At 33.5% G+C, this 11,144-nt stretch overlaps 1 protein-coding gene across 4 annotated transcripts in view; it reads right to left on the bottom strand.

Annotated features, from left to right (window-relative positions):
* Positions 1 to 1,847: 1,847 nt before the first annotated feature.
* LOC106470024 (glutathione peroxidase-like) overlaps positions 1,848 to 11,144 on the bottom strand; it is an 18,628-nt gene continuing 9,331 nt past the window's right edge. For all 4 annotated transcript variants that reach the window (XM_022398573.1, XM_013930545.2, XM_013930546.2 and 1 more), the window contains exons 3-7: positions 9,703 to 9,800; positions 9,442 to 9,589; positions 7,376 to 7,521; positions 5,857 to 5,941; positions 1,848 to 2,154 (exon numbers count right to left, since the gene is read on the bottom strand). In XM_022398573.1, coding sequence (XP_022254281.1) covers positions 2,122 to 2,154; positions 5,857 to 5,941; positions 7,376 to 7,521; positions 9,442 to 9,589; positions 9,703 to 9,800 — 510 coding nt within the window. In that variant the 3' untranslated portion in view covers positions 1,848 to 2,121. The remainder of the gene's footprint in view (positions 2,155 to 5,856; positions 5,942 to 7,375; positions 7,522 to 9,441; positions 9,590 to 9,702; positions 9,801 to 11,144) is intronic.

The raw sequence follows: 11,144 nt of genomic DNA, 5'->3' as shown, positions 1-11,144 counted from the left end.
GTACAAACAAATAAATGACCTGAAATAGTAAGAAACAATACACTATCCACAAATAAGAAAAAGAGTCACCTGTAAAAATAAAACAAGTAAAAAGTATTGCAGCAATAAAGGAAATTAGACTTGAGCAAGTTATGTTAACTAAACTTCATAAACCATTCCCAAAGAATTGGACAAGACAAGATAAGAGAGTGAATATTATGATAGAATAAGTATGTTTCAGTTTGATTAGGGAGGAATTCCAAAGAGAAAAAGATGAAAAATAAATAAAAATCTCCAAATTAAAGGTAAACTAACATGATCGAGTAGGCAAAAATCCAAAACAGTGTCAAGAACAAGGACAAAAATTACTATCATGATTTAGTAAAATGAGGAACTACTTTGTAAGGGAAAACAAAGGATGTATAGAAATTTATAATCATGATTTAGTAAAATGAGGAACTACTTTGTAAGGGAAAACAAAGGATGTATAGAAATTTATAATCATGATTTAGTAAAATGAGGAACTACTTTGTAAGGGAAAACAAAGGATGTATAGAAATTACTATCATGATTTAGTAAAATGAGGAACTACTTTGTAGGGGAAAACAAAGGATGTATAGAAATTTATAATCATGATGAAGAAAATGAGATAAACTTTACTCCTCCTACTAAAAACAAAAGATTAAACAGTAGAAAGCAAATAAGTAAAACATAATACAATATTTTTACAAGCAACTGAAAAAAAAAAAACGCCAGAATAAGAAAATCTAAAATCAGTAAAATAAGAAAAGAACCAACAAAGACTTTTATGATTCAGAAGGAACTAAAATTAAGTTTGCAAAGGTGGCTAGCCCGTAATAAATAAAGATCTAGCTCACTGCAGTGCTGATGTTGACCAATAAAATTTACTATTATAAACTCTGTGACTGAGGGAAAGTCAAAGGAACACTATGAAAGGCAGCTGGAAAACAAAATAATCGCACTAAAGTTGATTCAGGAATAATCACGTTTGCGTAAAGTGAAACAAATGAATTGAAATAAGAACACTTTAAAAATACATAACTGAAAATAACGTCCAAGCAAAACTACAAATGAAAGATAGAAGCATTATTAAAGTAAGAGTGATGTCTTAAACATGAGCAATGAGATGTCCTTCTAAGCATATGTATAAAACATTGCCTATCTAGACGCATCATAAAGTGGAAAGTGACAATACACTGAAATTCGATGACGAGGAACCCACTTTGAGACTAATAATGGTTGGAGACGACTTGAATGGGTAATGAAAAAAAACTTTAACATAACAGCAAATGTACAACGTTTCGACAGGGTTTTGTCATCATCAGGTACAAAACCTTGTCGAAACGTTGTACATTTGCTGTTATGTTAAACTTGTATTAAAGTTTTTCTTCGTTACCCATTCAAGCCGTCTCCAACCATTAATACACTGAAACTTAAACTGAATATATATCACAGTATAAAATGTTAAGTGACAATCTCAATCACGACATATTTAAATACAACGTAAACTATTTATAAAGCTCAAACAATTTAATTTTAGGAAATTATTTGTTTACACATTTTAGGTTGAAAATGCAAGAACATTTAATCATTTAGAATTTTTCTAAACTTCTACTTGTAATATTTTAAATTTCCCCCTTGTACTTCACATTATGTGACTCCAAGAAAAACAAGAAAACTTCACTGGCTTAGAACAAAACTTTATTGAAATCAATCTTAACTCCTATATAAACTAAATAATTCTGATGTTTGTTTCTAGGTAAATATACAAATTTTGTGCAACAAAAATTACTGAATAATTAATAGTGTAAATTATATAAACTGGCCAAGCACTTGTACATCATAGAATGAACTGTTTTAGATTTTTATCAATATATTTGAGCTACCTATGTGACCCGTAACATTGAAATTAAACACTGGTATGAAAGAAAAAGCTATATTGTAAGGTAGAAGTTTCTACAAAAACTGTAAACAACAGTGAAGTCTTGTCGCAACATCAGAAGAGCTAGCTTTCCAGTCTTACCCACCCACTTAGTGGTTTCTGGGTAGACTTTCATAAAAGCTCTTTATCAGCTGGATTGCAAGAACCTATAATTGTTACAGTATTTGGTAGTTCTTCAACTAGAAGTACTTCTGAAGATCACTCTCGATACCCTGCAAAGAAAAATAACATGAGACAGAAGTTATATTTCTAACTTTTCTTATTCAAAACAACAGAAATTAACACATATTTAGAAACACTAATTTTTGTTACAAAAAATATGTTAAGTAGACAAACACATGTTCATATTAAGATGTGTATAATCATTATAGCATCATTTTAAACTAACCTCTTGATACAATTCTACATAATGTTACTGAAAACTATCAAATACTGTTTTTTTATGTTGAAGCAGGAATGTGTGTAGTGTGGTAGGAGAACGTTCAGACTGTTTCTAGAAATCACCTCAACTCTACCATCAGACTTCTTGGATCAACACCAGCTGCAGGAGGAGCTCACAGAATTACATGCCAAAGATTATATAACCAGGCAACATTGGGTATGTGTCTTCTTGTCCATTGTACAAGGAGGGTCTCAACTGACTTCACCTCATGACCAGGAAGCAAGTAACTTTATTCCGACGATGGAAGACCAAAAGAGAGGAATCTAGAAGTTGATGAGGGGAGTTCCCATGAGAGAACACACCCAGGGGAAAAACCCGTGGGTGAAGAGACCATTTTGTAGATAGGACACTGTCCAGCCAAGAGATCTGGTCTGCAACTAGGTTCATAGTGCCTGGAACATGACAGACATTGAGGCTAACCCGTCAAGCATGGGCCAAATAAAGAAGGTCAAGGGTTTGAAAACAAAGGATACTGGATGTAAGAAACAACTATCAAGTTGTGGAGTGAATCATAACTAAATGATTTACCAAGAGGGGTAGGAAATAGAAACATGTTCAGCATACTGCCAAAAGATTGAGAGCACATTGAAGTGGAGGGAAGATTTGTACAGTGTGCAAGTGCCTAGTGTAAGGAAGTTGTTCAGATATGCTCCCCATCCCAAGGGGAAAACATTGGTGAAAAGGTGCAAGTTGAGTTTGGGTGGAGGTCCAACAGGTATGCTGAGAGGATATTGGAGCAGTCCAGCCACTACAAAAGGTCCTTGAGAAGAGGAGGGGACAGGAGAACCATTGAGTCCAAATATTCCTTTGAATGGTTCCACTGTTTGTGCAAGGACCATTGGAGGAGGTGCATATGAGCACATCAAGAGGAATAAGCAGTCCCATGGAAGCCATGGTCCCCAAAGTGATAGAAACTCTCATACAGAATGAATAGGAGAAGCTCGCATCCTAGTGACAGAAACCTCCAGAACCTACAGGCAGATAGTATAAAGTTGGGTCAGGCTGAGAAGGGAGTTTAAGAACACCCACAAGTGAATGATATATTGGGTGGGGGGTAAGAAAGGATTTGGAAATCTTAACAAGCCAAACTAAACAGGCAGTCTCTTGCAGAAGAATGGAGGTGTGAAGGTAGGATTCCACTTGCGAGTGAAACAGGAGCTAATCATTCATGTTATGGAGGAATCGCAGACCCACTCTGTGCAGATGGCAAACAAAGGCCAAAACCACTGTTGAAAACGGAGTAAGCTGATGCAATTCTGTATGAAAAAGCACAGAATTGGAAAATGTGATCCTGATGAATGAGTTGAAGGAAACGTCAGCAAGACTCTTTGATGGAAATATGAAGGAATGCATCCAAAACATTGACCTTGTTCATCCATAGTCCCAGTGAAAAGGCTCATCTGAAGAAAAAGAAATTTTCCATATGAAAATGAGAGATGACCATGAATCAGTTCATGGAGGAAAGGCTGATGGCCAGCCAGCAGACAGGTCTTTTTGGAAACTATGAAGAGAAAGGAATAAAACCCCAAAGAAGGGTTGTACACTCTCTTTATGGCCTATTTGCTCCAAAGAGCCAATACAACATCTTTGAGACATTGAAGATAGGTGGGATGTGAAGGAAGGAGAAAGTGAGCTGAGTGTGGTCTGAGAGGATGAGGAGAATTGGAAGGAGAGTCCATGAGTAAGAACAATAGTACCCCAATTGTCTGCAAAGACTTGTTCCCAAAGACGTGCATACATCGACAAACGAGTCCCACCAGATTCGAATCTACTAAGTAGTCACCAATGAGCCCAGCAAATCTGACATCAGGCGAAAGATGGTCGAGCAGAAGGAGAAGGAAATAGGAGGACTAAGACAAGAGACAGAAGAGGGGTGTTGAGATAATTGAAAAGTTAAGTAAGGTTTATAACTGGCAACTTTCACTCATGATTCATTTGAATCCTGGTTATTCCAAAAACCGAAGAAATGGGGTGAGGCAGAGGTCTTGTAAAAAAAAGAAGATAAACACAGTAAAGAAGGGTATTTCTATCCAACAAGTTCCAATAACAAATGATCCAAGCAGGCAGGGAAAGGGAAGAAGCAGCAGTACTACTGGCCATGGTAGAAAGGAGAAAGAAACGGGAATTTCCTAAAGTCATCAGGTGCTCTGTGAAGTGCCTCCAATATGAGGTATAGAGAGGAAAGATAACGAAGCACAGAGAAAAGGATTAGATGAAGTCGAGAGAATAGGGCACTGGAGAATGAAACTAAGCAGAAGTCATAATGACTGCATGCCATGAGATTGGGGAGGGGGCAAAATTCGTTACGTTTAAGGTTATGGGGAAGGGAACAGAATGTGTCATATGACAAAAGAACAAGAGAGAGAATAGAACATACCTGAAATACAAGGTCCTGACAATATGAAGAAACCTGAAGATTTTCTTCAATAGGAAGAAAGGTAGCGAGGACATAACCAGGAGAAGGAAATTAATGGTCAAAGTCATCATCAACTTCATGCTCCCCTCTCAGTACAAGAGGAAGGAACACCAGATGAATGGACAGGTGCAGATACTTCTGACTGCATAATGGAATCCACTACCCTATGCACAATGGCTGTCACATCATTCATGTTTAATGGGCCTCCAGTAGCCAAATATGAGACTTGACTAATGTGTGGATATTTCTCACTCACACTAGAAGTTGAAGTTACATGAACATGAAAGTTCGTATTCGGAAGAAAAAAAAACAATATCCTACAATTTACTGCAAATTGAGAAAATCAAAATACACCTGATATGTTCAGTGCCATGGATAAAGGATGATCGTAAGTGCAAAAGCATAGAGGGAGTTAGTGCACTAGGAGGTTGTGTCACCTTGATATTGGTTGAGGACTTTGGCTACATAATAATTATGCAGTAGCACAAGTTACGAGAAATCTTGTGTGTTTAGGTCAGAATTGCCGAAAGGCTAGTGGTATGCAAATTTCTAACACGGACACACGAGAAATATAGCATTAACTACTACGGACATTATATGGTAGGCATGATAAAATAAAAACTTAGCAATAAGACAAGACATGCAATATAACACACAATAAAACATTTTTTTTTCAATTTTTTAAATATTTTCTTTTAAATTAAAAATTAAAACATATATAACATTAAAATTTGAATTATAAACTAAATTTTGATGTCAATTTCATTGACATACAATGATAATAAAGTTTTAAACTAAATTTTGATATATCTCTCTAAAACATCATGACATGCATCCTTTAACCTGTCTCTAGCGAGATGGTTAACCTGAACATTGGCTAAATGGTTAATATGAATTGGTTATAATGGTTGAAGACTGCTTGAATGGGTAACAATGGAGAAAAATTAGTTTTTAATTTCTCAGTTAGGAATTTCCTTCACAACTCAGGAAGGTTGGCATTTATGTTGGGAAACACTAAAAATTTAGTATTAAATCAGCAGGCTAAAAATTACTTACATATGGGTCGACATTTGGCCCATATCGTTTCACAGGTTGTCCTTCTTTGTCTATTAAAAACTTAGTGAAATTCCACTTGATGAAACTAAAGAAACGGCAAAAACTCACTTTCAACTAACTTCAAAATGGCCTACTCCTCTTTGGTAATATTGATTATTAATAAGCAATAAATTTTATTGAAATAAGTGAACTGTCCAGTATTTCTGGCTGAAAACTTTAGTATTATATGATTTATAATACTGTTTAAAACACATTATGATTCCCGTTTCTTTTACACAATACATCCATTGTGATAGAATAAAATACAAAAAATTAGGCTTAACTGAATGAACATTAATTGCTACATAGTAAGAGTCTACCTATGAATCACATTTGTTTACACTTTCCACACTTAAGCTACAGATATTTTTAATTTCTTTTACTTTTGTTTTAAGACATTGAAAATCTATTCAACTGTTTTTTTGGTAAATGTCGAACATATATTATTTCTGATTTCCAATGACAATTTTCTAAACTGAAATTCTTAAAATAAACTATGTCTGCATTTCTAAACTTAGCCACTGGTTTGTCAAAATGTACCATTCCCTACTCTGTACTGGTATACAGCTAGGACTTATGTAAAACATCTCACATAAAACAAAAATTCTTTAAAAACAGCTGACGAAACCTTGATAAAATATAAATATCAACTTTCCATTGAAATATGATCAGCCTTTCCTATTTCATGTGATTAACTGCACTTAGCATTAGTAGGATAAGTTGATTACATAAAATATGCAAACCCTATTGAAACTTCATGCAAAAGATACCATTTACAAAATGTGTGAAGAAACCCAAATGATACGTAAAATATATACAGAATGTAAGATAAAGTTTTGTAGGAAAAAACACATTCATATGGATACACATTTTAACACAAACGAAAATTGGGCTGAAAAGGTTTTGTCTGTTTGTTTTGAAATTCGCGCAAAGCTACACGAGGGCTATTTGTGCTAGCCGTCCCTAATTTAGCAGCGTAAGACTAGAGGGAAGGAAGCTAGTCATCACCACCCACCGCTATCTCTTGGGCTACTCTTTTACCAACAAATAGTGGGATTGACCACCACATTATAATGCCACCACGGCTGAAAGAGCATGCATATTTGGTGGGATGGGGAATCGAACCCACAACCCTCAGATTGCGAGTCGAGCGCCCTAACCACCTGGCCATGCCGGGTCGGACTGAAAAGGACACGCAAAAGTATCAAAATTTGTATCTATATAGACGTGTTTCTCGATAGTGGATCTGAAATACACTTTAGATTATATGATACTAAGTAGTTATCTACTAATACATCAAATGCCCAGTGAAGTATGCTGAAACTAGCGAGTTGATTAAACAGTACACATCTCAGCTTTCGTGTGGAAATACAAGGACAGAAAACACAACGAATACAATAAAGCCTTCAAACTACATTTATATTAAAACTTGTTTTAACATAAAATTTGTCTTAAGTACTTATGTGATAAATATTTGTACCTGCCCAAAATACCTCCTTGTTTGTCTTTCAAGTACTTCCACAGCGGGTGAGTATCTTCCCCATTAACATTAATTTTACTAAACATGTCGAACTGGACATTAAACTTTTTGATAAATTCTTTAATATCAGCTTCACTACCTGGTTCCTGAAAAAAAAAAAAATAATATATATATATATATATATTGTTTTAGATGCAAATGATAATTTTCTAATGCATATGTGCTATGAACAAACTGGCTCTACCCCTAAAAATCACTTATATTAGGCCTTAAACTTTTTTCTGATATAATTTATTTTCTAAAAAGTGCAACAAAGAGTGGGAAAGTAGTACAAATACTGCAGTCTTCAAGTATGCATACAGGTCTACATGAAATGGCTGGAAAGACAATTTCTTTGTAGAAAGAAAGCTTAAAGCATACAGTGGCAGGTCATTTAAATAAGTGAAATTTTAGACACTTTTGGAAAATGAGCAATAAATTACAACAGAAATTCAAGCTTTACTGTCAAGTATAACTTCCTTCATGAAAAACAAAAAAGTTCAGACAGAAACCAATAGGTAAGTATTGAAACAAGAGAGTCAAAACTAACAAAGTTATTTAAATTCATCCCTACTTTGGCAAATCACTGTATTTGACTTTCTTTTTTCAATACATTTTGTAGCATTACAACTTTCAATATTACTAATAACTATTGATAGTTAGGTTATGTGTATGTCAATCCCTACATGTCTTTACAAAATTAATTTTTTCTTTTTTATTATGCTTGTTTGTTTCCTCTTTATTGGCTATATTTTTGTGCATCAGTAATACCAAGCATGGAGCATGCATTGTCTGGAAAAGTCACTTACTTACTTACTTAGATGAAAGTTCGTTGAAACAGTGAAATTTTGATTCACTCCATAAACATATATAGCAATTTAGGTAGATTTATGAGTACAATACATTTTAGTTTTGTTCAGCCGATACTGTGAAATAGTCTTTGTTAATAATCAGATATCTTAAAAGTGGTTTTAAACATGCAATCTTTATGGCCACCATTTTGTTTCATCACGGTCCCTATTATTAAATACTACACTACTTAATCATATTTTACATATATGAGTTTCATATCAAAATATTCAGATTACTTTAACTTTGCTCTTTACATTCATTAAAGTCATTTTGTTTTCAATGAATGATCACATTTTTAGATAGCTAAAAAAATTTTGCAACAGAGTCCAAGTTTACATCCACACAAGTTACTTGTACATGTATTTTGTAAACTGCCAATCAAAAATCATGATGTATAATAATATTATCTGACATTGATAATACAGTTACCAGAAATTTAAAGCTATAAACACACGTATTTCAAGAGCAACAAGCAGGGATCAGTTATATGCAACCAAATATCCTCAGGTAGATAATTTTTTTAACATGTAAACAATGACCATCACTTGATTTACATTTATACTAACAGTATAACTGCAATAAATGAGTCACGAACACCGACAAACTCACATGTGTGCATAACAGACTGAAATATTGTCACAGCAAAGTTATGTAGTGGGAATTAACTTATGTGAGCACACATAATACTAAACAGTTCTCATGAAAAATAAAAGGATAAATAAAAAACAAGTGCCTCCCAATTTGGTGTCACAGTCACTACTTCATGATTTCGTACTCCCTGATTAGTTGTTAATGGTAAAGAGATTGCACACTTTATCAGTTTTTGATATTCTAAGAATATTAAGCATAAAAAGAAAAGACTGACAAACTGTATACTTCTTGATGAGCATTAAATGCTTTGCTGTGTAATGATGTATGTCAAACTCTGATCATCCTTCAAAATCAACAGCATCCATTATCTTTAACCTTTAAAGGATAAAGCTTTATCCTTGTCACTTAAATTTGTCTTAAAGAAACACACAAACACACACAATAAAAATCAGAATACTTTCTCTTTTATTTGTCTTTTGGATGCAATTCTTTTTTAAATAAGTTTCCCAATTTATTTCTTCTGATTATCTTATCAATCTTATGTACAGGCAAACCTGTACATTTATCTCGTAATGTTATCATACCTGACCACCAAACTGGTTGCAAGGAAACCCAAGAATCCGCAGACCTTTAGACTCAGAGTATTTCTCGTGAAGGGCCTGCAGCTGATTGTAGTTCTTGTTGGTTGCTCTTCATTTAGATGCAACATTTACAATCAGAACAACATGACCTCTGGAAAACAATAATAAAAGCTTTCATAAAATGGCTACTGGAAAATAAAACCTACTTCAATTTATAAACTTAGAGGTTTAAGTTTAAAGTAATTTGAAGTTCCCTATCTTCACCTGTATTTCTCTAATGACACTTCATTCCCATCAATGTCTTTAGCTGTAAAATCGTAGATAGAGGTTGCATTTTTCCAAGACTTGTCATCTGATGAAGCCTGAAGAAAAAATAGAAAGACAATCTTAAAGTTTGTAAGACAATGTTTTTCTCGTGTCTTTTTTTTTTCTATTCGCATGTTGATTATCTATCAAGCAAAGTAATATTCATTTTAAGATTAAAATACTTTTATGCATCGGAAAATTTTGAAATTTCACATTCAAAATCTTTATAATGTCCAGCTATTTATTAGCTATCTGTTATTTTCAGTAATTAATCTCTGTACGGGTTTGGTAGATTTGACTGATCTCGCAACCACCATATAAATTAGGAAACAAATATATATTATGCCTCTTTCATTCTAGAATGAACACAAATTATAACATAAAAACATAAATGTTTAAACTAAATAGCTTTAATCTCTCAACATTATACATTTATATACATTTATTATTTTTATTATGCTGACCTATCAGCTGTGCCTGGCTAACAATACAGAAGTTACAACGATGTGGCACACATGCACTCATGTTACCATATCAAATAACATAAAACTGACCTTTGGTCTGTACAAAGTAACTTGTCTTGGCTGTGTTTAGCAGACTAGTATTTTGTAAAATACAGTCACATTTCAATTATTATACATTATATATGTATATAGATTATTGCAATTTTGAAACAAGTTCTTAAACTTATTTTTCTTAAAACATAGAACAGTAAATAAAGAAGTAAAGCAAACAATTATCTCTTCTAGTTAAGACCTTTGTACTCGGTTGCTGCTTTATGTAGGTTGCTAAGCCTTTAAAAATTTTGCATGTGGAGGATATAAAACAAAATATTTTTTTTAGGTTTTATATATACATTTCAATAACCAAAACATCATAAATTACTATATCAATACCATTGAATTCCACTATAATTTATCAAGCTTATTAACTAAGCTGTATTTCAGTCTAAAAAATATGAAATTTCAAGCAGACTAAAGACACAATCTACCTCCTTGAAATATTGGTTCAAAGGAAAGAAATGGTGCCAAGTCTGTTAAAATGGCTGAGAAAGCCACTTGGAGGACATTCTGAGCTTCTAATTGGTTATTCATGTCATATATAGAAGTGTATGTAAGAGAGCGTTTTCAAAAATGAAAAGAAATGGGTGGGTTGACTCTGTGTTTGATTTAGTACGAGCAATATCTTAGCAAATTGAAAAGATACGAGACTTTTATTTTATATTCTAGCTTGTCAATATTTGTAATTTGAGTTTCTAATTCACACAAAACTATAGATTTAGTAATTTGACTTCACAAAGATCTAATTTTAACCAGTACTGCATTCAACATAGCATGCGACACACAAAAATTGATGTATATCTGTGTTTTAATATTTGCTTTTAAATTAAGAAATTGAGT

Source organism: Limulus polyphemus, unplaced genomic scaffold, assembly GCF_000517525.1.
Source record: "Limulus polyphemus unplaced genomic scaffold, Limulus_polyphemus-2.1.2 Scaffold3778, whole genome shotgun sequence".
Lineage (NCBI taxonomy): Eukaryota > Metazoa > Arthropoda > Merostomata > Xiphosura > Limulidae > Limulus > Limulus polyphemus.
The sequence above is the reverse complement of the archived record's forward strand: the minus strand, read 5'-3'. Positions and strand labels throughout refer to the sequence as shown.